At 36.0% G+C, this 27,995-nt stretch overlaps 1 protein-coding gene and 1 long non-coding RNA gene across 4 annotated transcripts; both read left to right on the forward strand.

Moving 5' to 3' along the window:
* The first annotated feature begins 2,787 nt into the window (after positions 1-2,787).
* On the forward strand, positions 2,788-5,230 carry LOC114515657. Its single transcript, XR_003686217.1, has 4 exons — positions 2,788-2,893; positions 2,974-3,060; positions 3,356-3,426; positions 5,042-5,230. It is a non-coding gene; the product is annotated as an uncharacterized LOC114515657 (long non-coding RNA).
* A 3,494-nt stretch (positions 5,231-8,724) lies between these two features.
* Positions 8,725-27,872, forward strand: LOC114515671 (putative ankyrin repeat protein RF_0381). 3 transcript variants are annotated; one of them, XM_028534967.1, is made up of 5 exons: positions 8,725-8,843; positions 9,259-9,357; positions 19,342-19,558; positions 23,558-25,128; positions 25,779-27,872. In XM_028534967.1, exons 3-5 carry the CDS (start codon positions 19,390-19,392, stop codon positions 26,586-26,588), a joined length of 2,550 nt encoding a protein of 849 aa, XP_028390768.1. In that variant the 5' UTR covers positions 8,725-8,843; positions 9,259-9,357; positions 19,342-19,389; the 3' UTR covers positions 26,589-27,872. The 3 variants fall into 3 exon arrangements, with proteins under 3 accessions (XP_028390768.1, XP_028390769.1, XP_028390770.1); XM_028534968.1 differs by having other exon boundaries at positions 9,259-9,353; XM_028534969.1 differs by having other exon boundaries at positions 23,558-25,064; positions 25,779-25,966.
* The last annotated feature ends 123 nt before the right edge of the window (positions 27,873-27,995 follow it).

A 27,995-nucleotide genomic window follows, 5' to 3' on the forward strand; every position in this document is an offset into this window, starting at 1 on the left:
GAACCGAGGTTCAACCTCGGCCTAGCTCAGTCTGACAGACATTTCTTAAGATGTTTTGGACATGACAATTGTGTTGTCGTTCTCGCAGCTGTTCATAACATTCCGTTCGGAAGCGAACAGCAACCGCGATCGTATTTCTTCCTGGAGGTCGTCTGCGGTTTCTATCGGTTGACCGCGACCGAGCCGCAAGTTAACCGCAGCCAAACCGCAACCGCAGTATTTGGTTATTTCTGGACATGACTGTACGTCATGCCGAAATTAATTTAATAATGACTCTTAGATATTATTTCGTTCTTTTTTTTAATACTTCTGAATAAACTGCTTGTTTAACTGTCTGCATGCACTGAAGTTTTGCAACTAGGAATCGAGTGATCTTTAGATCGAAATATGAACAAGACTTGTGATTTATTGACATAACATTTAGAACTTCCTAAGTACTGTCGATGTAAGGTGTGTCGGTACGTCAGGTACACCGTCATCATATTAGAGACACGCCGTTGAAGTTACAACATGTATACTCAATTAATGCGGCGCCATCAGGTTGTGCAGTCGCAAAGGGCGGTTTCTTAGGTATATAATATCGGATGTAGACGGAAAATATAATTTATTTACGCATGTCATTACAGTTGCATGTGAGCGATTTTAGAGCTATAAGCAATCGATAAGAGCATCTTTCCCGTTAGAAAAATTGATTTTGCACAGATGTGATGTATTATAATACGAAAGAGAACTGAAGAGAATACATCATTTCATCATTGTAATTTATGCTTGTCAATCAACGTGTACATAAATAGTTTTATGAGTTTACAATAAATTTATTTCAGTACAAAGCGTGATTCCTCGAGATGTGATGTACTAGGTAAGAATACTTTACATTACAAAAACAATCTACAAGATACCGCCACTAGCAACGTGTTACTGTTTATGCACTTTTACGTCGGAAATGAATTAATGATATTTTATATTATTTCGTTCTCTCTCACAATACTACAGTGAACTGCTTGTCTAACTAGCTGTGCTGCAGTTTTGCAAGTTGGGATCGAGTGAACGCTATCGATAGCGTTAGACTAAAATATGAGCAGGACTATAGTTCACCAAAACCTAATAAAACTTGTGATTGATTGACATTATACTTACAACTTTTTGCGATAGATGGAATTAAGGCGTGTCGACGTGTCAATTACACTTTCGATTGCGTATCAAACGCGATTTTTCTCGCGGAATTTTTCATCATATTAGGAATACGACCGCTGAAAAATGACAGTTCAATGATACTGTTGACGAAGATGCCTTCATGCATTGTCACCAGTAATGATGAGTCTTATTGTCCGAAAGTTTTAATCTTATTGTGCATAGAATGACCGAATCTCTTGCCGGATAAAACCGCTTGTGATGCAGTGACATGTCTCATCAACATTGTCGCTTTTTCTAATTAGAACCGCCACAAGCAACCGAAAATCAAAATTTGTTTGTTTCAAAATTTCTTTAAGTTGTCCAACCATCTGTACTACATTTTTTCAAGTTAGAATCAAAGAATGGTGTTAAGGCGGTGTGAATGGCATTAAACGGATTTGAATAGATCTGTAATGGCGGTTTATACGTATAATATTGGATATAGAGGGAATATATACTTACGCATCTCATTACAGTTGTGACTTGTGAGCGAGGTTACAGGTATCATGCAGCAATCGATAAGAGCATCTTTCCCGGGAGAAAAATTTATTTTGCATATATGTGATGTATTATAACAATAAATAGAACTGAAGAGAATTTATCATTTCATCATTGTAATTTATGCCTGTCAATCAACGTGTACATAAATAGTTCGAGAATTTTTATTATTTTATAATCAATTTATTTCAATACAAAGCCTGATTCCTAGCTCGAGATAGAATAATATATTAGGTATATAAGAATACTTTACTCTTTAGATCAGAATAACTGTCTATTATACCGCCACTAGAAACGTATCAGTTTTCACTTGTACTTCGGAAATGAATTTATAACATTCGATATTATTTCGTTCTTTCTTCGAAATATTTCACTGAACTGCGTGTCTAACTAGCTGAGTTTTTGCGAGTGGGGATCGATCAGTCGAGTGATAGCGTTAGAATAAAATATGAACGAGATTAAAGTACACCAAAACCTGACAGATCTTGTTATTTATTGCAAGATATAATACTAAGAACTTTCTTAAGATAGACGGTAGGCGTGTCGACATGTCAATACTCAATACACTTTTGATTGCGTATCAACGCGATTTTTCTTCTGCGAAGCTGTGATCGAACTGCTTAAAGAAGCGTCCTGTTTTTTGAAATGTATCATATCAATAATAATAAAGCATATCAATAATAACGGATTGAATTGCTTGGTTTCATTGACACTTCAATGATACTGTTGACGAAGATGCCTTCATGCAATGTCATCAGTAATGCATGATGAGTCATTTTTTCCGATAGTTTTAATCATATTGTGCATGCATAGAATGACCGAATATCTCTTGCCGGATAAAACGGCTTGTGTGTAGTGACATTACTCATCAACATTGTCAAACAAATCAAACTTTGTTTCTTCATAATTATTATATATGAATTCTGCTATCCACGCTGGCCGCCTGGCCTCCATTTCCGAGGAATGCTGCTTACAACTATGGAAAGTTTGTCTTCGTGTCAGCTGCGACTTTTCGGAGTACATTTCAACAGCGGGTTTACCTCTTGTTGTGACTTAGAAATGTCACATCATGCATGTTTTTATTCTGTTGCAAATGAATTAATGAGTTTAATAGCGAGAATATAAATTTTAGACTAATGTGCAGTAACTTCATTTGGCTACACCAGTTTGGCTACAAAGTCTCAGAAATACAATTCGTGAAAACGTGTGCAGTTTATTACAGGTATTTATCTAGCTATAATTTATAAAAATGTATAATATTTTATCAATATATGTATAGCTCATGCATTATGTTTTGTTCAGGAAAGAATGAAATTTGCTTGTGCTCTTTTGTTGTTGACAGTGGTTGCTCATACAGCCTATTCTCAGTATTATTCTGAACATTCTCAGGTATATATAATAGAGCGAATCTATTCGAAAATGTTAACGCATTTTATTCGCCAAACGCAGCGCGAATTTAACCTCGGCCTAACTCGGTATGACACACATTTCTTAAGATGTTTTTGACATAATTATTGTGTTTTCGTTCTCAGCTGTTAATCACATTCCGTTCGGAAGCGAACAGCAACCGTATTTTTCCCTTGCGGTCGTCTGTGGTTTCAATCGGTTTGACCGCGACCAAACCGCAGTGTTAGATAGTGATTCAATTTTTCTGTCGTTAAAAAGAAATCTCTTTCAACAACAGATAAGAAAAAGTGGAAAAACTAGTTGTACTTCGATGGATTGCATTCCTGTTTGCCGACCTCCAGCAACATGGTGAGTATATTTATTACGCGCATTTCATGGTATTACACATAAAACGTTTAATCGATATTCTCGAAGGTGGTGATCTGGTAACTCAAGCATGAAAATATTAAGTGTAATGTTTGACTTTTCCCAAAGAAAAATCCTTTATTGTACTATAAAGTGAGACTCTACAGATATATTATATGTATATAAACTTTTCCTAAAAACCATCATAATGAAATGCGTATTTGTCATTATGCTGCATCCGGTCATTGTGAATGAAGTAAAAAAGTTTTATGCTCTCCTTTGCTTAATAATTTGTTTAATTCTGTTGACAATCCTAACATACCTTACCCCACATGCACGTGAGAAATTGATAACAAATCGTAAAAGCTCCTGCTAACTCATTATTCATGATCACACAGGTATTGTACAAAGCGATTACATGCAATATAGGATGTGTAAAGTTAGGGCGGGTGTAGAGTTTGTCAGATGAGTCATGCGACAATGGTAAAAATTGCACCAAGTCGCGAGGTCGAAATAATTTTCCCATGGCGGCAACATTAGCGTTATGCGGTACGTCAACAGTCTAGGTTATAAAGCTTCATGCAGTTGGTAGTCACTACTTTTAGCCCTTGGCAAATGAGTCATAATAGCGATAGCCCGCGCTTGATTTTTGCCTCATTAGCTTCTGATTCTGAGTATTTGATTGGCTTAGAAGGAGTTTGACTCATCTTTGCGGGGTCTGACTAAACTGCACAACTTAAGCGCTTCCGATTGGCTGGTTAAAGGCTAATACTGGCTCCTCATTTGCTTGCTGCATCTTTGGGTCTGACTCAATCGCCCAATTTTAATTTTTCCAAAATTATTACTGATTTCTTATTGGTTTGCTTTATTTGACTTAAAGGAAAGAAATATATCCTTTTCAGTAAACAAGGAAAATTTAGAAATTTCTGGATGTTTGACGCAGATGTTTTTAAAAATCTGTTGGATTCTGCTGCTCGATCCTTCCATTTATAGGAATTGCAATTTTGATTTAATAAAACAGCATTTTATTGTAACGATTTGAAGTTCCTGCGAAGCCCAATACAGATCTTTGTTAGGAAGTTCACGCTACAAATAGCAAATAAATTATGTCGAATAGCTTTCGGTTGTCGAGTAATATGTTTAATTCCGTTGTATTGGCATATAATTATTTGCATTCACCGGTCGTCGTTCGGTCATATAAGGTCGATTGTAGTATTGTGTTCATTGACTGTGAAAACAATGAATTTTTAAAGGAATGAATAATTATAATAACATGAAATTTGCATAGCAGGACTAAATCGTCAGACTAGCTGGCTACACCACTGCCTCCGATAATTTTGGCTATAGTACGAAAAATGCTAGATCCCCCCCCTGTCAGAAAAATTGGACCAACAAATGACCCATAGAATTTAATTAGGTCAATCTTGGTAGTATCACCTTTTAAAAATTAATTTACTTTACCAATAAAATGAATTAACTGGAATTAAGATAAAAAAAAATTGTGCAGAAGATGGCGAACGACGTTATTAATAATACTGACCTTTACATGTTTTAATTTTACCATGTATTACAATTTTCCTACACCCTGTCTACTATAATAATCGTTCTTCAATTTTAGTCAATTTTGCCCTGATGCGGCTGGTGGTAGTTGTGTGTGTATGATGCCAGGTACGGTGTGCTAACATGGGAGATGAACGAAGCTTCATACAAGATCAAAACGGTTGCATGGGGTAGTTTTAACACAACGGGGTTGTTTTACTTGTAAAACAATATGTTTGTCTATCAATAAAGTATAAGCTTCAAAAAATGGAGTATGGCATTCAACATGAAAATTAGAAGTGAAGCATTATCAAGGCATCGGTTTGTGTTATTCACCTCGGCCTTGATAATTCTCGTGTTCAACCTTATCCAATTATATTGTTTGAATATTTACACCAGGTCGTCATGCATAATCATGGATAAGAAAATAACAATTTTATTTTCTATTCATTTTCAAAGTAGCTTATACACGGTGTGTTACGGAATCAAATTATTCCTATCAGTAATAGTTTTAAAATTTTTTACATTCATAAGATATAAAATATTGTTTTTAGCTAAAAAGCGGTAATTAACTGTACTCTCAGCAAATTGTCTATTACAAACCTTCGCGAGTTTAAGGCTAATAAAACATTTAATAATGAAAATATGGTAACCGGAAATAAAAATTTTTATAAGAAAAATGCATAATAACCGATTTGAATAGAATTGCAAGGGCGGTTTCATAAGAAGCATAAAGCATATAATAATTATAGAAAGGAAAAAATATAGTTTTCCATGTCATTACAGTTGTAAGTAAGGTTAAAGCAATCGGTAAAAGCATCTTTCCCGTGAGAAATATTAACTTTGCAGACATGTGATGTGTTTAAGAGAACTGAAGAAAAAAAATCATTATTTTCATCATTGCAATTTATGCCTGTCAATCAAGGTGCGCATAAATATTTCAAAAATTTTTTTAACTTTATATTAAATATTTTAAGTACAAACACCGGACTTTTTGAGTTAGGGTACTGTGCTAGGATAACAACATTTTACACCAGAATAATAGTCAACAATATACCATCATAAACTAAAAACATATTACTGTTCACCTACGTCGGAGATTAATTTAATAAAAAAATAATTGTATTATTTCGTCCTTTTCTAGAATAATTATCTTATTTATCTAAATTCACTACCCGCACTGAACTTTTTTGTTGCGGACGGGCAACGACATATGTCAACATCAGATCTATGTTGTAAAGGCTTTACCCACTGAGCTCTATATTAAATTCCTGAAGGAATTTCTCCCAACTATTTAGAATTATATGGCGGAGTTTGGCTTTTTCTGGCGCAAGATTCACACCACTCGTTCCTAGTTGCCATGGTAGTTACCACTGACCAACTATGATTTTTTCCTCTTAATATTTTGCGGTTGATTTTGAGACGAACAATCACGTTTTTTAATTTTTAATAATTTTTGCTTCGACAGATTTTTTTAAACTTGTTCAAATTTTGCATTTTCTTGCAAGAAAACGTCTTATAAAATAAAAAATAGCGGTAAGCGAACTTGTAAAATGCGTGAACCGAGTAAAATATAAAATGTCGGCTATATTGAATCGCCATTAGTTGTACCATACATAACAACGGCAATGACGTCATACTTATGGACAATTTCTTACTGTTGGAATGTCGGAGAATATATTTGGGAAATTTGATTTCCTTTAGAAAGAAATCTCGTTCTAATACTCAAACTAATTTCAGGGACTTTAAATCAATTTTGTAAATTTAAATTAAGGTGGCTCCCTGTTTTGTAAAAATATCAGGTTTGTTGTACAGAATTAAACAGCAATATTGTGGACTAAAGATCAATAATAATTTTGATTATATTGTACAGTAGGACAGGGATGAGAAGCTGGTTGGTTGATGGATTAACTATGAAAACCGTTGCTATGGTAAGAATGAAGTTTCAACATGGCCGCTAATTATATTTTAGGCCCCGTCTACACGTATCTGATAATTTTAAAAGCGGAGGTTTTTTATCCGTTTTGGCCCTGCCTCCACACCGTAACCGGCGTTTTCGGCAACCGAGAACGGAGGTTTTCAAGAACGCTCTCCAGAGTGGAGTTTGTCGAAAATTCCGGTTTCGTGTTTACGTGAAGAAGGGACAAAAACGGAGGTTTTCCGGCAAATTCGATGAAGTTGATAATAGGATCCAGTCTATAATGGGCCATTAACGACGAGTGTTTTGTATCTCTTCAAGATGGCGAACTAAAATTGCTTCGCTTTTTTACTTTGGCCTTTTTCATAGTTTCAAGTCTAATAGCATGCATTCAGCTTCAGCTGCTAGCAGTTACCATGCTAAACCGGCACGGAGAGTATTTAAAATAAGATTTTGGTCATTTAGTTCAAGAAAGAGCGAGCATAAAGCGAACCGAAAGCAAATACGCGTAATTGTTTTTAAATTCCGCCAAATTAACATAGTTGTTATCACGGCGCGCATAAATTATTGCCATTCTAGCTCTGCGATCGTTTCGAAGCGCTCATATTACTTGGAAATGCGCATGCTCTACGCCTGGCGCTATCAAATTTCTTTCGTTTTAGCGTTTACTTGTCGACGGGCAAAAACGATTCGAATACGCTTCTTGTGGATGCAAATTTTTTTAAAAGCGGAGAAAAAATCCTCCGTTATTAAAAATCTTCGGATAAGTGTGGACAGGGTCTTAATTTGAAATTTTGTGAAACCTTCGGTGAATTTTATTTTATTTTTCTCCGAATGCTTTGTAAGTCATTTAGTAAACGACCGGACAATTTAAAAAAAAAAGTTATCGACAGGATTTTCTTAATTGCGTAAAACAATGTATTATTCCCTTTTTATTTTTTGGTATCGATAACTTTTTCTCAAAATTGTCCTGTCAATTACTAACAATCTGGCAAAACGTTCAGTGTAAAAAAAAGACATTTCACCGAAGAATTTGTGAAATAATCGTATAATTTAATGAGATAAATTATGCACAGTACAAATTCAAGCCAGGAACAGTTAATGGAAAAATGAGTCATCGGTTCGATTCCTGACGGAGAACTTGCTGTGTGTATAATTCCACTCGAACGACCCTTTGAACCTCTAGAATTTACCTGCGTCGATTGAAGTGCCAAAAATCAAAATTGATTTACCCTAATGTTAAAGATATCTTGTAAATGAATTAATAATTGTTAAAAACTGAATAAAACATTTGAGTTAGGCCCTGTTTGTATGAGGCGGGACGGGTCGTTTGCCGGGACGGGATATTCTCCCTTCCCGCGTTTATATAATTATTTTTCAAACAGGATGTTTTTTCGCCGGAATACTCGGGACGGGTATTCCCCCTGGGAATCAACTAAAATAAGACTGGAAAGCTAGCTCTGCGACATGGCTCTGCGAGAAATTTGAAGCCATGCAAGATGGCCGAAATTGAAGCCTGCCCCCAGGGGCAAGTTAGCGCTAACCCTGGGTTAGATCTTAAGGTGTGTAATAAGGTGTATAATATTTGTATTTTATTTTATTCAAGTTTAAAATATTTAGGGGAAAAGATATTCAACTCAAGCGATAAAAAAAATTAATGAAAAGATTTACTTTGACCGGTTTTTGAATAACCGGCTCCAGGCCTCTACGCCGTGATTCGGGAATTTCGGGGAATCGCGATAAAATGATTAAAGTTATTACTGAATTTACAAGATTACAAAGATTTTGATTGAATCATTTTTTTTCATTTTTGATGCCATATCGTCGATCGATGTTGTAGTATACCAACTATTTAAAGTAGGAATTTAATCCAGCACTATAGAACTGAGACGCACATAATCATGTTATTGCTGAGTTGAATATTTGTGACCTCGCCATTAACGAGTTATTGTTTAAAATAGAGGTGAGTATAAGTCATAATTAATAGGCTTACACTAAGCCCTAAAATCACCTTTGGTCCGCCTAAAAGTTACTTTAAATCACCTTTAGTCGACCTTATTATTTATTATTATAAAGTCTCCTAGAGTGAGATTAATCAGTTACAAGAATTTGCTTGAAGTAAGTTAAAGTTGCTTGTCTAATATTCTATGGCGCTACACTTGATTCATCTATAATAACTTTTCACAACATAGTAGTAACCTAAACCAGTTTATAAACAACTTATTTGCACAAACTGGATTAATTAGGTTTGTAATTATAGCTTTTTCAGTTAGGGTGTGAAAGTAATGTGTGTGTAGTGTTTTAGTGCAAGAGATATATAGATTTATAATAAAAAGGTCACAAGTAATTGTTAATAGTTAATATAAATGTCTTTACAGAAAGAATTTGGATACATATTGCCTCTCAGAGTCAGAGAAGAGATTTAAAGAGAAATTTGGCCTAGATCCCAGCCTCAAAGGCGGCCCAAAATTATGTAGGTAGGTAAGGTACAAGAAGGCAATTATGCCCATAGGAAAAAGACTCTGCAGTATATAAGGCATTTGGCAAGGTATTGCTTTGTCAATAGGCATCCAACTGCTTTCATTGACACATATTCATAAGTGAAGCCAATTCACATCCGACAGTACTGGGATACTTCAAAAAGGGCAAATATACAATTACAAATTATGATCATATTATGATTAATACCAGTGACGTTATACTGAGATGCTAGATATTTCTTCTCTTCAAAATATATAAAGAACATAAGAATAAAACATAAAATTTTATTAATCAGCTTATACCCTCAGTAAACAACTTAAATGTTGATTGGCTTTCTCTATTAATTGTTTCATTGTTCTATTGTATTGTTTCCTTAATTTATGAATATACTGTATGCAAGACCTTGATTATATATTTTTCATAGCAAAAAAAAAATCACATTCAATCCCCATACATTTGTGGACAATATCTCAAAAGTAAAAATTTTCAGGACTAGACACTTTTGTCCTGGAGATGAATTAAAATAAAATATTGTATTTTGTTTAGCTTAAATAAAATAGTGAAAGATTAAAGGTACGTTAATATTTGGTTAGGTGTTCTGTTTACAAATTTCTTCCATTTGCAGTCATATAAGTTTATCTAGTGTTTGTGACTATATCATAGAAATAATAGACATATTATTTTACATACAATAATATCTATTATATCTATGGACTGTACATATGGTAATTGCACATTCATACAATTCATTACTTTTTTCACTGAGAATAATTTGCCTATATACGTATATAGTATTAGTATGAAAACGTAACATCAAATTTGGTATAACAACTGCCTAAGTTAGACAAAAAACACTTCTCAATGTTTTTTACCTGAGGGCCTTTCTGAGGAGAGTTTGTTAGAACTTCATGTTATCTAAATTAAAATAATATATTTTGTAGTATAAATAGGGTTCCTCAACTTCCAGAAGAGCAGTGCAATTAATAGGAATATTGAAATCTCATGATATTAATTTAAACCTTCTCGAATAACAGTGTATGTCACTTTTACGCACTATTTTGTACTTTTGGCAGTATGTTAATTTGTTTACCTATAGGGTGATTCTCTCATGGTCACACATGTGACAATGCTATTCTATATTTTGTTACATGCAAAATATGAAGCTTGAAGAAACAGGAATGTCATGTGTGTGACCAGAAACTCTATACCTTTCTGATCCTGATATGGCAGTTTAGATTGTATGCAAAAAACTTTCTACCATTTAATTTATTTTTGTAAAATCGTTAATTGTACTGCAGTAAGCAAGGGAGGGGGGCAAGTTTCAATCAGTACATGAGTTTGTCTATATTTTCAGAAACCCAATCAGAATGCATGAATGTTGAGTACTTCCAGTAAAAAGGCACAGTTATTACCATTTAACATGAAGTGTTAAAAACTTAAGCATTCTGATTGGCTTAATTGTATGAAAAATGTAAACAAATATGTTTCTGCGGATTAGTTTAAAACACAATTCCAGCTTGTTACTCAATAACTAGAAGTTATTGTCAAAAGGAAAAATTGCTGCTAAAGATCTGAATGAAAAATCTTTACTTTAATGTTTAGATTAATTTTAGGGATAGGTAACAGTTTTATTCAGAAATTTTTTAAAAAAAGACCAAGACAATAGTGTGACATTAATGAGGGCAAAATAAGAAAATGCATTAACATAGCTTAACTGGATTGGAAAAATGAAAAACCTGCAGTACTTGCATACAGTTAATAATACTTCTCATGTTATAAGGGAAACTTTGATATGTAGTGTTCTGAACATATGGTATTAGTATTAGCTTATCAGTTATAATATTTAACCAACATTAGAGCGCAGTTCAGGAAGGGGAGCTGGGAACGAGAAAGGAGGGGACAAGGAGATCAGGAAGAAAAAACTCAAGATTACTGAACAGAAATCGTTTGACGTTTATATTTAACAAGTAGTGCAGGACAAGAAGTAAAACCATAACCTCTCACCGAATTGTGAGTTAAAGTCTGTTTAAGTCCTTCATCCTTATAATTATGATTTGTATAATTACGTTCTGTTTATATAGTTGACTCTCAGCACAAATATAGAAAATATATGTGTGCCGTAGTGCAGGATCTGTGGAAAAAAGAAGTTAAATACAAAAACGTTTCTTGTCTGGGTGTGAGTTCGTTCATCCAAGTAACATCCCAAAAATCGCGGATGTGAAACATGTAGATATAAATGTATAATTTTTACAAAATTTAACAAATTATATATAGAAAACATTAAAATGATACCGGTAAGATAAACTGACAAAGAAGTTACACACACACACACAGATATATATATATATATATATATATATATATATATATATATATATATATATATATACAAATAATAAATAAATATGAATATATATTCAAATTCATATATATATATATATATATATAATATATATTATATATATATATATATTAATATATATATATATATACTATATGGATACTCGAAATCTAATTAGAATTGCATATGTTGTGTAATATTATAGAAATCCCATGCAAATGTAATCATATGCAATTCTAATTAGACTTCGAGTATCTATCTATCTGCGGCCAACGTTTTTGCAAATGGGTGTATATATATATATATATATATAGCAAATTTGATATTTGAAATGTTGGTCTAAAATTGGCAGTGAATTATACTTTCCACATCTTCCTGTCTGAAAATCAGTACTGTACCCCGGTTACAATATAGCTAATTTGATATTTGACAGCTAGGCAGAGGTGAACGTCAATCATACTTTCTACAAGACTACATTCAAATAATGCAGTGAATTTTGGGCATAGAATCTGCATTTTTTAAACACCTTGATTCATTTTACAATTACTGTAAACCTCCGACTATAAGCCCCCAAATATAAGCCCCCCCCGTCTATAAGCCCATCACATTATTAACATTCACTTCATTCCAAATATAAGCCCCCCCCGAATATAAGCCCACTTACAGGTCGAGCAAAGTTGCGTATTAGCAGAATTCGAATGCAGTACAGACAACTCAGACGACGCGGAGGACGTTTGTAGTAGCTTACAGGGCCGTAGCTAGAAGCTTAATTGGGGGGGTGCATATTCATATATACGTCATATGCCCGAATGATTTCTTTTGTATGCTATTGTTCCTATGGTATATAAACATGAATATATGAATATACACCCCCCCAATTAAGCGGTCTAGCTACGGCCCTGGTAGCTTAACATGTTAATGTTTGTTTATCCGTAATTTTTGTTTATTTTCGTGTTTTTCAATAAAAATTAAATTAAAATATTTGGCGCTGTTGAAACTTGAATGCGCCTCTATAAATTACTTTCTTATATTAGGGAGCGGTCATTAAGTATGTGTCATGGGGGGGCGGAGGCTATTCGGGAGGGGTATGAAACAAAATTTCTAATTTAGGAGGGGGCTCGAAACATTTTGTGGGAAAAAGGGAGGGGTACTAAACAAAAAATGTCACATTGGAGTTTCATTGTCTAAATAATTACTAACATATACTGTCTGCAAAAATTCCAATTATTCAGTCACTTTCATCACTGTCTATATGCAGTTCTGTGTCAGAATCTAATTCTTCACTATGTGAAGTACTAGCTGTCACTTCTTCAGAGTTATTATAAATATTAACACAACATTGGAAAAGAGTTCTCTGTTTCTTCGATGAGGCAAATTTTTCTTTTCTCACAATATTGATCTCTCTAGATTTTTCAAGTTTTGATTCCATTTGTGTGGCCAAGCCAATGACAAAGTCTAAGGCATCTGTTGCAAAATAGTCTGCTTTAATCAGCCAAGACAATGCTTTATGGTGAAATCTGGCAACCAAATGGCAGTTCTGATTGATATCTTCAAGACATATTGAAATTCCTTCCCTTTCTTTTACCATAACTTGAGTAAATTTGCCATCTGTTAGCAATTTTAACACTTCATCTACCTGGTTAATAAACCTTTTTTCCTTCTCTTTCGCCGATTTCCGTGCATTTGTTCTTGCAGATCTTTTCTTGCGTTTTGCTTCAGCAGTTTCCTCTGCAGAAGCATTGGCCCTTCTCTTTAAAAGATTGCTGTTGGTAATTATCATAGTATGTGTTTTTTGCAAAGAGTTGTTAAGTTCTTCCAGCAAAGTTTTCTTTGAATCATAAAACATCAGCTCATTTGCACGCCAAGGCTTTATGCTCATATCTTTGTTAAACAAATTAGAGCGTAGTTCTGTAATTTCTTGCTTTTTTTTCAAAACTTCGTCCAATAGGTTTTGAACATCTTTCTGTGAAGACTCTGCTTTGAAGAGGTCTCCAGGCTTTATTGTATTGACAGTGTCAGCTGAAAAACGGGCTATATTTTGAGCTTTGCCATTTCTACTTTCAGGATTTAGCTGATTCTCTATTTTTTTTTTGTAAATCAGTAACACTTTTTTCAATTTTCCATCGAGAGATACGTTGAGAGATAACATAGTCTTTAAATTGCAGTGGTGCCATAAGCTCAAAGCTCGAATTGTAAATTCCTTCCAGCACCATGTTGTGGAAAGCTAGTTGTGGTGTCAGAGGATTAGGAATCCACAGGTCCTTTGCAATAGAGGGCCCTATAAATGTAAAGGGAGTGATTTAATTCTATTTATTATATCAACACATTGCAAAACAAACACAAGCAATGTAAAGCAAAAGTTCATTCAGCATTTCAGTATTAACTTCTTTATAAGTCAAAAGATACAGTTATTTCTACTGAATATCAAAGATTAACGAATAAGAACAAATGAACTGTCAAAGGTTCATAAGTCATAAGTATTAAAGTCAACAATATTACAATATTAAAGTCATAAGTATTTTTTTAACATTAAGTCTTTCTTCATACATCAAACTCTGCTGTATATATCAATATTAATATTTAATTTCACTTCATTTCAGAACCATCCTCAGAGTTTAATATAAAAAATATTTTGTTGTAATTTAAGAAACTGTCTGTTCAGAGATTTACTTTCGGTTGATTACTTGGCCTTGGATTTTAATACTCACATTTGGTTATATCATTAGTACTTCCTCGATTACTTTCAGGCGTATTCACTCTGGTTTCTGGGCTTTTGCCTGGTTCCCCGTGCTTTGCCTTCGAGGCCAAATCTGGACAGCCCCGACAAACCTTTTTTTGTGCCCTGGTTTTTCGAAAATAGCGACATCTTTCATCACACTATCAAGCTCTAAAGGGTTGTTGGCCATTGAAAGTATTTGATCCATGTCATCATAACCTTGATCTATAAAGTTGTCAAAGTATTGGGACAGGTTATTTTTCTCAAGAAATTCTCGAATCCTACTTTCTCCAGACGCCATTTTGAAAACATCACAACATCTAGTCACCAGTCCCAGAAATATTGACAAGAGATAATTATGCAAATCAATGCAAATATAAATGCAAAACGAATACGATGCAAATATAAAATGCAAATATGGAGGTTAACAACACCCTCAGGTCTAAAATACGGGAAGATTCCAAAGTGTCAGAGCGTGTTAGGGTGTCTTTACAAGTTTGTGCACCAAATAACTGTGAAGTCTACTTGTCAGAACGGATCAGCTATTTTGAGAGAGAATTCAATTCTTCACATGAAAACCGAGCCCATGTTGAAAATTTGAAAGGACTGAGAGCCGTGCTGCAGACCTTGATGGCAAATATTGAAATTGGGAACAAAACGGTGCGTCTTTCTTACATGAATTTCAACGAAGCCTTGGCTTTGTTCCTTTCATATCGTTCGAATGCACAAAAGTCAATGTTAACGGATCGGCACCAGAAGAAAAGGTTTTTGGATTTGGTTTGCCATCCAAAAAATGGCCTTCCAGTTTATCTTGTACAGAACCAGTACGTTTTGTTGCGATCAGGAGATGTTGACCTTGATTTGTTTCTTGAAGAAGTCTCTCAGACAAAAGACGATGGAGAAAAGGAACATTTTTCAGCCACACAAGTAAACAGTATTTTGGATAGTCTAGACACAAGTTGGGACAGAAAGGTGTGTAAGGTTATCTTAGGGAAAGACCTTTCAAAGCAAAAACACAAAGAAACAGGTCTTGGCTCAAGAGTTTACAAATACAAATCTCAAGTAATGGAAGCCATTGAAACTAGGAAAGCCGTGAGAAATCAAGCAGAAACGGATGTCAAGAACAAACTATCAGAAAATATATCTAGGATTGATCACATGATTTTACACGACGAGGAGTTTAGAGAAGAAATCAAACCTATTAAATGAACAACAGCGTGGTGAGTTGACTGAGAAAATAGAAGACCTAAAGGACAGAAAACTTAAATTTCAAGAGATTGTTGATGGAAAAAATTCAAAAGGATTACATCAGATGATAAACAGGAAATACAGGAAACTAGTTGTTGAAAAAAAGAGTTGGAATGAGAAAAGCAAGCTCCGGGAGACCACAGCAAATTGATGAGGAAGATGAACAATTTATCCTGCAATGCATTGAGGAGAAAGCAACTGCCCATGGCAGAAGACACGATGCTGTATTATATACAGGTCATAGAGTAAAGAAAAAAGACTTCTTAAAACTTGCAAATTACAGCAGAATGTCCAGGGGACTTAAACCCATTAAGTCAGCAACAACAGTTTTCAACCGTGGAAGACCAAGAAACAAGAGAAGTATGCAGGCTAAGAAACATTTAGGTCTTGGTTTATTTTGTGGCAAAAAACCACCAAAGCTTAAAGACAATGACAATATATTGACCCATCACCAGCGAGCCTTCAAAAAGGGTATACTCCTCAAGCAACTACATGCATCCAAAGACGAAGAGGCTAATTTTAACTTGTTTATATCCAGGGATGATAAGGCGTACATATGTCCTGGCACAAGCACAGGTACTGTTTGTGTCACTACTTTTGTTACTATAGTACTCAATACATCATACAGTACATATTAAGCGTTTGTTATTTTTTTATATATATATAGGTGTTCAAAGTGCCAGAAATGTCCATATCATTCAGCCATCTGACGTCTCGAAGCAAAAAACCTTGCCCAAGTATGACTTCCCAATGAGGCTTGTTAACATAACACCTGGTGTAAATCGGATCATGGACTTTGAGCTTAAGGATGTTGACAATGAAACCAAAATTAAGATGACTCATGACAATACAGTTGTTTTTAACAGACCAAAACATTTCATAGGCAGCAATGGATCAGTGTGGGCTTCGGAGTTTATGCAATTACGCTATTTGAAACCATCTTTATTTCTTTCAAGCCAGACCGATGAGCTTGATGTAGATCAGCTTAGTTGCAATATACAACTATTAGACAAGTTAAAGCTTTATTCAATGTCAACAATTAAGAATGATGTACTAAATGTAACTAAAGAGCAGGGCTGCCAATACAGAGAATACGAAGCGAAGAGACTGCTCTCACTGAAGCACACTGTTGCTGACTGTTTTGGATCAAAACATCTGCAAACAGTTGTAAATGAAAAGGTGAATTTGTTACTAAAGTCAATAGAAAAGTTACAGCTTACTCTAGAATCGTGCAGTTTTGGTTTGAATGTTTGGGATGATATCAGCAGGATGGCTAAACTGTGCAATGATCTTCAGAAAGAAATCTCCAAATTTGTTCCAACATTAAAGCCACGGGTACACGAATTTACTGATGCAGGTCCTGGGGTGGGGGTCACAAATCACGATGTAAAATTTCGAATCGCTGAAATAACTATGTTAACCAATTTAGATTACTACATCCGCCACCACTTAGCAACAGATGACAGTAGTCATAATGAGGTAGAACGAATACAAAGCTATGTTGGAGATGCCATCTGTGATGGGGGTCCCATAGACTGGGAGTACCGACAACAATATGAAGGACTCTCTGAAGATCAGTTAAGCCAGATGTCAATTGAAGACCTTGAGAAGAGTGAGTTGGATAGAATGAAGTATAATGCTTACAAAGTGTGCGATGAACTGACTTTGCGTATTGACGGTGCTCCTGCTCCTGGTGGATACATGAAGGCATATTCATCTGAAAAGAGTGAGAACCTGTTTTTCAACAACCACGATTACCTTAAGGACTACATTTCTTCCTCTGAGAAGACCAAATTGTCATTACCTGGTGCCAACTATTTCAAACTTGTTCAGACATTCATGGAGGAACACTTTGAAGTTGGGGAGAAGTATATGGAATATGTAAGGTACTCTTGCAATTCCTCATCCTGTGTACACTGTAATGAGTCTGGTTGGGTTGGGTCAGCTTGTCACAAGATACCAAAGCCAATGCCAGATTATGATGCTGATGGAATGCATTACATGAGTGTGCTCAATACTCCATCTGAGATTAATGGTGTATGTCGAAAAGTAGATGATTTTCAACCAAGGAAACAAGTGAAAGACCATCTACAAAAACTCTCTACAGATGAAGAGATTGATGCATTTAGTAAAAAATACATTGTTGACAGAACATTGTTGACAAAGTATGTTGATCATTTGAAAGTGTTAGAAATCAATAAGAGTAAAAGAGCTGAAAAAAGGAAAATTGCAAAAGAGCAACAAAACAGCAAAACATTCAAAGATTATGACTGGCCTGTACTTTTGAAAGATGGTTTGATCAAGAAACTGAGAGTGACAGAACTAGATAAATATCTCAACCACTTCGGTCTTTGCCAATCACTTCATCTTAGTAAAACAGAGAAAGTCAAGTATATTTCTGCTCACATAGCCTCAACAATGCTAAATGAACCTGTGGTACCTGCCCAGGACAATCTTACTACTGATTCAGACACCTCTGATGAAGATCTGGAAAGTGAAAGCATGAGTGATAATGATCTGGTATTTGCAGACACAGGTGATATGGACCTGGAATCATCTGCTGATGACATGGAAAGTGATGAAAGTGACATGGAAAGTGATCAGAGTGACAGTGATGGTCATGAAAATGTTGAAGAAATCTTTACCAAAACTAGGAGTGGCAGAGTTACTACAAACTGGAAAGCAAGCAAATTTGTGAGTATATAGTACATGGAAATTTTAAGCATAGGTTATTTTGAATTTCATTTGTGGGCATTCATGTTCATCAATATGTGTGTATATGTCTGTAGCATGGGCTATAACACATTTCTTTTTAAATGCAAAATGTTTTGTCTTAAAGAAGTTTTGGTAACAGCATGGCTGCAGTATGCTAATCAGTTACTTTACTTAAGTAAATAATCGTATTCTAATCTTCGTCATTTAATTAATAAACAGGTTTAGAAGGAAAAGCAGAATATACAAGTAATGTCAAGTATAGTATGGTATATCAAGGAGGGGTATGAATTTTTTTTTTGATTATTTGGAGGGGCATCAAGCAATATCTTGAATCAGAGGAAGGGGTACAAAACTTTTCGAAAAATTTGGAAATTAGCCTCCGCCCCCCCATGACACATACTTAATGACCGCTCCCTTACTCACCGGCCTCCAGGCTAAACAGTTCATCGCCCCGTTTTATAGAAGCGGCAGTGAATCAACCAATAAATTATCTTCGTTAACAAACCAAAACATAGCGAGATTCAGAATAAGAGCTATTGTCGTTCACTTCCCCTTATTTGAATAATATTCTAAAATGTGACGTTATGCCACGGAAAATAATCTTACCAGACACAGTGGGACAGACATTAGATCGAGATCCGCCGGATATTGTCTGAGATCAGACAATATATAGCTCGCCTGAAAAGACTGGGTCGAGTGAACTCCGGAGAATCGATATCAGTCAGGATCGAATAGTGTGCTATAAAATAACTTTACTCCTCTACACCAATAGGCTCCTCCGCAGGCATCTCTTATGTATTTATATTACGCATTTATATTATGCCTGCGGAGGAGGCTACGACACCAATCCAAAGAGGTTTCTTCGTTTCTTGTTACGGTGAACGGAACACCGTATTAGCTAACCCTCTAGAAGTTTTCTGTTTTACTTTCCGAGGTTACAACTGTATTTTTGTTTTTTAGGATCCCAGTATGCCATATTAAAAAAGCGTGTGAAAGAATAACATATGAATGACTGAATCCAAGGAAGATGATGATATGATGTCCCAGGCTCAGGACAGCGACGTAATAGCTGCGTCGAAAATTGAACAACTCAAGCCTGTTATTAATATTGTTAAAAAAAGGTGGGCTGAAGAGGAACGCCGAGTGAAAGATATTCAAAACGAAGAGTGTGACGATGGTAAGAATTTTAGAATACGTCCCAAAATCAGCGGGGATGCTATAAGTGAAGAGCCTAGGCTCTACCAACGTAAAATGTAGAAATGCTGCCAAAACATAATATCCTGTTCGGCTTGCCAAACTCGTGCTCGCAGGGTTTCCATGTAAAAAGGGTCCCGCCAGGAACGAGCTTGCAGCTTGTTGGAAGAGTAGAAATTGTAAACATGGGATGGTAAACATTCATTTTCTTGTAAGATATGAAACTTAGGATAATTTTAGCCTCCAGTGACCACACCTAAAAGCAATTCAGAAAAACTGTAACTTTGATCATTCTGGATTTAGAGCTATGTCGACTGTTGCCTTTCTGGCCGTGGTCATTTTCAGGACTTTAATCCCGGATTAAGATTTTGGCACGTATGCCATATTGACCGCCATGGTCATTTTACCCGAGATAATCTGTCCTAAATGAAATGCATACAAACTCCTGAACAGGTCCTAGACTACATTTAACAAACAGGTTTCTGTGAATTTAAGCTATCTTTAATAATAAATTCAAGCTTTGTTCGTTCCTGTGCGGAAGTTTGTTTGGTATCTACCTCGGCTTCATGGAGACTTGTTTATAGTTGCAGCCCGTACACGGTGCATGTGGATTGCAGCCTTGCGTAAGGCCAGCCTTTTTCGATCTCTTTGGCATAAATTAAGAAATTATTTTTTCCCATGGGCTCGTTCTTCAACCAGAAGATCCCTGACATGTCAATCATTTATCAGCCGAGTAAGACAGTACTTTACAGTCCGGATGAAGTTTCTTTAGCATAAATTTCAATGCAGCTAAAAGAAGTAGTTTTGCACCTTGTATTTTCTACATCAGCACATCTGAGTAATCTGGGTCTTTTTTGTCGATAGCCGCCTTTCATAGTGGTCCTTGCTCTGCTCTAATTGCTTAATTATAGCGTATTCTTTAACTTGGTCGTCTTTGTTAAATTCGAGGGAGTTTTTCATCAGCTCACGTCAACCTTCTTTGCGTCTTCTGCATAATAGCAGAGACTAAACAACACAAACTCGACGAGCTTTTCACATGCACTGCCGCACGAGGAATAACACTTTAGTTTTTGCATATCTCCACTTTCGATTGGACCCTTGTGCTTTCCGTTCGTATTTCCGTTCTTGTAGTACCGCTTGCAAACAGCTTCGAATATTTTGTTCGCGTGCAAAAATTGGGGATCTTTTAGTTGTCGACGCGGGCCGTGAAATAGGTTGGCTTGTAATTTTGCGTCGAATAGCTGCTCGAATACCAAGTGTCAAGGCACTTGGTGTGAGATCCTTTTTGTTCTTATTGGTTTTTACTTCGCAATAAAATCTCCTAAAAATACGGCTCAATTCAGTAGCATCTACGACAGCAAGGCCGCAAAAAATATGTCCCCTTTGCCACCAGCTAGTGCTTGAATTTACTCGTGCCCTATGCGGAACGTTTATCTGTTTCGTATTTTTCGCTACAGAATCCTCCTCAGGTTTTTGCAGGTCTTCCTCACCCAACTATGACGATTGAGAGCGCGCCTCTTTGGTAAATTCTGCCATTTCAATTTTCTAACATTGCATGCATGCATATTTTTGTAGACGCTACACGTATATAAAAAAACCGACATTGCACAAATCGAAAGTATATACCACTTATTAACCGAATTTAAGGTCCGTACTAGAAAAATATCAGACCGAGGTCTTGACAGTACGATAGCGAGGTCCGTACATAAAAGACCGAGGTCTGATATTTTTCCAGTACGGACCGAACGTATTCGGTTAATAAGGGATTTATTATATGGCATACAGTATTTAATTTATTTATTTATACAATGCGCTGCAGCATTCTTGCAGGCTCTTTCGCCAGCCAGTCGCCAAGCAAGCACTGAAGCGGCTTCCAAAACTGTGTTTTTTACTCGTTAAATAAGAATGATACAGTAATATAAACAAAAATCAAGGATGAATAAATATAATATTCACATGTACCAAATAATGCTCTTCTTCATCCATTCTCCGTCGATATTTTTCGTGTCAAAAATAAAAGTGCAAGCTTGTTTTTGTTAAAAAATATGAGAGTTGGACGGTTACTACGGCAACGGTCTAATACTGGGGATTCCAGACCGGCAAAGAACCAATCAGCGCACGCCATTTTAGTCACGAGACCGCGTGCCATATAATAAATAAGCATGCAGCTAGGTAAAAGCAACCCCAACATCTGATTGGTTTTATCCCGAAATGCCAGCTAAAGTTAGGTTATGGTTGTTGAACTTGATCTCAGATTTATGTGTGAGGAAATCAGCTTGCATGCAAAGCAATTATCTTACTGACTTTCAATCATTTTACCTCTAAGATATAAATTTTTAGATAGGACAAAAATACTGAAATGAGATTGCGCTTGCATGCATCCATTTCGTTTGCCTTCAGTGCAATATCATATGCAGAATTTTCATAATTAATTTCTTGCTGCAGGTTTGTTTTCATTCGTGTACTAGAAATACATGCATGCAGGAATCCTCACCTTCATTTCATGGGCTACCCAGACCTAAGCTAATATATTATATGAAATTACCCCCAATGAGTCGACAGCTAATATTTCCATTACTCTAATATTTAGCCATAAATATAAATAAAATGATCTATTATTCTTTTACATTAAGCAGGTAATTTATGGACTCTTACAACTTAAGTAACGGGAGTAAAATTGAACCTCCAAAACATCCAAACACTAGCAGTAACTAAATTCGTCAAAGGCTAAATGGCAAATGTTATTCTTCAAATATTTATTTTCTCGGTGTAGTCAACGTTATAAAAATTTAGAAGTGAGATTTGTTTTATCAAATTTCAAGTTTACATTTTAAAAAACCTTTTGAAGTTATAAAAGATATGTTGTAATAGGTTTTTTGTAATCGGCTATGATTTGCAAAACGAAATACCATGTGCAAGCTCATATACAAATAAACTGCATATCAGCAAAATAACACAAAATAAATAAATGCTACCTGTTAAAAAACACTTGGTAGCGTGCACACTGGACAAACAACTGATGCACCGATTGTAACAGAATCTGGATAGAACTATATAGCCCAATGTAAGCACTATGCCAGAGAAAAGATTCAAACACACATCATTTTCGATTACGGTGGACATGAAATTATCATTAAATGCCATTTTACTCTTATAACTACAATTTGGTTAAAACAGCGGTGCACATAAGCCCGATCAGACGAGAATAAGTCTTTATGAAACAAAACAATCACATGCTATATTATTAGGATGACAACACGGCTACCATGTTATTTACTCAATTCTACTTTTGAGAGAGGTAAATTTTTGGCAACTAAATGTTTAATTGGAAACTTTTTGTTTATTACACTCCATTGACGTTTTTTACACTAAAGGCTAGTTTCCACTCAGGAAAAATCTCGTTTGGATCGGAACGGACAGGGAAATTTCCTTTGTCAGTGAGTTCTGTCCTATTCGATCCAAAGGAGAATTTTCCTGAGTGGAAACTAGCCTTAACATTGTGCAAATTGCATCAGAGCGGAGCGATTTTCGTACCAGATTGGGCTGCTGTTTACACTACTGCATTGTGATCCGCGGAGCGACATGTACCGAAGCTGTGTAAACAGATCAATCCGGTACAAATCTTATTTTGGGGCGAAATTTGTAAGCCAAGTCGTGCCTTACGAGAATGACTCTAGCTTTGTTTCCATAGCAACATCAAAAAGTGATGAGCTGGCAACAAAGCGAAACGGTGCAATCGGCATAGTGTAAACACCCTTCTTTTTTGCTTTGGAGTGAAAATTAATTCGGTCTGGAAAGTAATCTGGTATAGTGTAAACAGGGCCTAAAAAAGCGTTGAGGTGTTTGCATGAATGTAGAAAATAGATACGCAAGTTAATTTTCATTGTTTCGTAGAATTTCGAGCGGCACGGGTTGATTTGAGGTTCAAGGTTCTGACTACATAAGTAACATTTCATGAAAAAACATTTCATGATTTATATAGGTATTAAAAGAAAGAAAGAATCAAGTGGAGGAAGGTATTTCGGTGAGGTAACAGAAAAACTGCAATTTTGGGACGAAATAAGAAAGCAAGTTGAAAGTGGTGAAAATAAAGAGGATCATTGGAAGAGGGCAATTTTTTGGCGTGCCTTTCAGTTTTGGCCGGTAGATCAAAATATTTTTAAATATTTAGTTTACCATGGAGCAGACATTTATTCCACGAACGAAGAAGGTAAAACAGTTTTATGCATTGTGACAAAGAGCGGTTCATTGGATCTTGTTAAATATTTAGTTAAATATGGCCCTGAACATAATTTTCAAGACGATTACACAGCTCTACTGAGCGCAATACAGTCTGGATCATTAGGAATTGTAAAATATTTCGTTGAAGAGTGTCGTGCTGATATAAATTGTAAAGACGAGTTTGGAAAAACCGTTTTACATCATGCTGTTGATGCTGGTGTTACAGACATTGTCAAGTATTTAGTTGAACGTGGCGCTGATGTAAATGGCTGGGTGAATTTTTTTGGGTCAGTGCTACATGCCGCTATTTCTAGAGATAAGCTGGAAATTGTAAAATATCTTGTTGAAAATGGTGCAGATGTAAATGGCAAGGATACTGTAGAGTGTGCGGTGCTGGACAAAGCTGTTAGTAAAGGTCATTTAGCAATGGTAAAATATCTTGTTGAAAAGGGCGCATCTGTAAATAGTGAGGATTCCTACGGGTGGACAGCGCTGCACACTGCTGTTACGGAAGGATCGCTAGAAATTGTGGTATATCTTGTTAAAAAGGGCGCTGATCTAACTGGCAAGGACGCTGACGGGAGGACAGTGCTACACTATGCTGTTACTAAAGGTGATCTAGAAATGGTGAAATGTCTTGTTGAGCTAGACGCTAATCTAAATGGCAAAAAGACTGACTGGGGGACAGCGCTACACTATGCAGTTACTAAAGACGCTTTAGAAATGGTAAGATATCTTGTTGAAATGGGCGCTGATGTTAATTGCAAGGATACTAACGGCTGGACGGTGCTGCACTATGCCATTACTAAAAATACGATAGAAGTGATAAAATATCTCATTGAACAGGGCGCCGATGTAAATGGAAAGGATACTGACGGGTGGACAGTGCTGCACGGTGCAGTTAGGGCTGGCGTACTGGATATTGTCGAATTCTTAGTTGAGCAGGGCGCTAATGTAAATGGAGAGAGCGCTTATGGATGGTCAGTCCTGCATGCCGCTATCGATGCTCGTGCATTAGAAATTGTCCTGTATTTAATTGAACAGGGTGCTGATATAACTTTAGAAAGTAAAATCGGCGTTCATACTCTTGGCATTGACGTCCTGATGATGGGTATTGTGAAAAATTCATGTATTTTGGTCAATTTTCTTTTGGACAAGAACGTAGAGGTATGGAGAGCTGGAACATTTTTTGTTGATGGAAGGCAAATGAGTCCTCTTGAATTAAGTATTTATCTTGGTCGTGATGAGATATCAACCATCCTGAAAAGGTCCGTAAAACATCGGAAGAATATTGAGCTGTTACAAAATATGAATCTCAACCAGTTAATGCTGGTAATAGTTAAGATATTTAAAATATTTTATCAACAAAGGTTAATCGAGAGTTAAGGATTTCGGTTTACATTTTTCAAGCTAAGCCAATGCCTAAATTTTAATACTTTTAAACAGTTAATGTACCCTTTCGCCGGAGATAGTTAATATTTATACTAAAAAAGAATTGTTTATCGGTAACGAAATTCCTTCTTGTTATGGCCATGGGAACCATGATCCGTATCAATTTTTTTATAAAGGTGCATGCGGAACAAATAATTTATAGTCTCAATAGTGTTTTCATCCTCTGTTGTGCTGCACCCTAAGAGCATGATTGTTATCAGGTTACAGCAACTTGTTTTAAGCCACAACAAGTTACTGCAAGTCTGCAACTAACAACAACCATGTTTGTGGGATGCAGCATGAAATTGCTTCATCAGCTGGGAATAACTTGAGCGTTTTTAGCCATGTACTTATTAATCCATTTGCAGCCAAAAAGATATAATCGCAGATTGGTTGACGTGTATCGACATCGGCAGTGCAATTTGAGTCCGCAAAAAGATAGCTATAAACTAATAAATCGTAGCAAACGCCTAATGCCTAACCAACGCTCATAAGTAGGCTATATATATCCTTTCTTTTCACCATGAAAAATTTATATTTTTCTCCTATAGATCGAAATTCCGATGCAGGCTTTTATCGCAAAGAATCAATTCAAAATTGGCGATGGTGGTTTTTCCTCTGTCTATCTTGGTGTCATGAAAGATGGAAGTGAAGTCGCTGTTAAAAGAATTTTGGTACAAAGTGAGGATAAAACAGTTGAAAATGAAAAAGAAATCATGAGCCTTATTGAAGCCGACAAGTCTCCATTTATAGTGAACTATCGACATTTTCACCGTGACGATACCTTTATGTATCTTATTATTGATCTTTGCGAAGAAAACTTAAGGGAATATGTTGATGCATGCAGTATTGAACTTCTGCAATTGCATGGCCCCAGAATGACTAAGGAAATTTTATCCGGACTTGAATTTCTTCATAGCAAAGGAATATTGCATAGAGATTTAAAGCCATCAAACGTCCTGGTTGATATCGAAGGTCGCATGAAATTGGCAGACTTTGGAATAAGCCGCGTTCTTAATGACGATGAAACGACAGTTGAAACATTTGCTAAAGGTACTTCGGGATGGATGCCACCGGAAGTAATTCGGGCAATAGACAAAGACGAAAAAGGCCCTTTCAAAAAGAAATCGGATGTCCATGTCGCGGGTATTGTTGCTTTTTTCATCTTAACTAAAAGTGAACACCCGTTTGGATCCAAGTTCGATCGAATGAGAAATATTTTAGACGGAAACTCTGTGAGTTTGAAAAAACTTTGTGATGTTAGAGCTCAAAATTTTGTGTCCTGGCTTACAAATTACAAGATTGATGATAGACCTTATGCTCACGAAGCGTTGAGAGATCCTTTTGTTAATGAAGATTAATACTATAACCATAAAAATACAGAAATTGCAGCAAGCCAAGCTTTTCGACCTGCCCTCTACGTTCCTCGCAGCGGCGAAAACCCTGTCTCAGGCTGGTCACGTGATTCTTTTGTTACGTTCCTCCCTTGTAGGGATGGCTGGAACACAAGTAGCACATAAATCCACGTGCTTCATCATTTAATCATCGTGCTTCTAAAGCTGGTTTTCCGGTTTTAAAGTCATGATATCCCTTGCTTGTTTACATTTCGCTATCAGAAAAAATTTACTTTTCTATATAATATTAACCAAAGCAAGTTATTTGTTTGGAAATTTGTTCTGCCGGTTCTCCAACAGGTTATACGAAATAGCTAATATATCTACCTCGTACCCAGGCGCAGTGGCGGATCCAGTGTAAGTCAGAATAAATTCCCACAGCTCTAACTTGCCACGATATTACCGTAGATTTTTATGTAAAAGTATTCTTTAAAAAAAAGGACCCAATGGCGTTGTTATTAAGGTATTTTTAATTAGAAATTGGGATGTGTTATTTATTCTGACTTACCTTGAATCCGCCACTGCCCAGGCGCTTTAGTATTTAGGCTTTTTACAAGGGCTTTTTCTTAGCATCGCAATATATTAAGCTTAGATAAAGAACCCCGCGAAAAAGCCCTTGTAAAAGGCCTAAATGCTAAAGCGCCTTTAAAAACAGGTTTTGAAAGAGCGAGAATTGTCGAGTCGATTTGTACAATTTGATAAATCGTACGGGTCGACGAATAGACATAGCCTCCTCTATCGGCCAACACAGCATGGCACATTTCTCCGTATCCACTACAATTGTATACGGCTCGAGCAAACTCGGTGGAATCAATGACACATTTCTGTACGGGTCGAGTACTATTTGACAAATCGTATGTGTCGAGAAGACATTCATTCAATTCAACCAAATTTACGAGTCGTGTAGGTCGTGTCTTTTTAACAGAGATGAATTTATGGCCGTATTAGGAGATTTTGCGCTGTCACATGGCCAGCCTAAACCTGGGTTTTCGCCAATTTCGAAGCAGCGTGGGCCGTGGACCATGCATAAGTATAGAAAAGTCAGGCTTGCGAGATTAATGGATTAACAGCTCTCATATGCATTATGGACATTTGCGTTGACCCAAGTTGAACTTTGAGCATGACGTCCCATTATTATACGGGGTGTATAAAAAACAAGACCTTTAGAAATTAAACTATTGTTATAATTTAAATGCCCCGTAACTACGCTAAGCACGTAAAATATTCTGCAAGTCTGCCGTTTTATTCAAGAAGCGAACTAAATGTTTTTAACCTTAATACAAAGATACTGTTTACAACTACATATTCAGTGCATAATATTCAAGTTGACTCATTCAAGAGAGATGTAAGAGTGTTATTTAATTTTGACTTATC

This window comes from Dendronephthya gigantea, unplaced genomic scaffold (genome assembly GCF_004324835.1).
Source record: "Dendronephthya gigantea isolate DGI-Jeju-01 unplaced genomic scaffold, DenGig_1.0 000004F, whole genome shotgun sequence".
NCBI lineage: Eukaryota > Metazoa > Cnidaria > Anthozoa > Malacalcyonacea > Nephtheidae > Dendronephthya > Dendronephthya gigantea.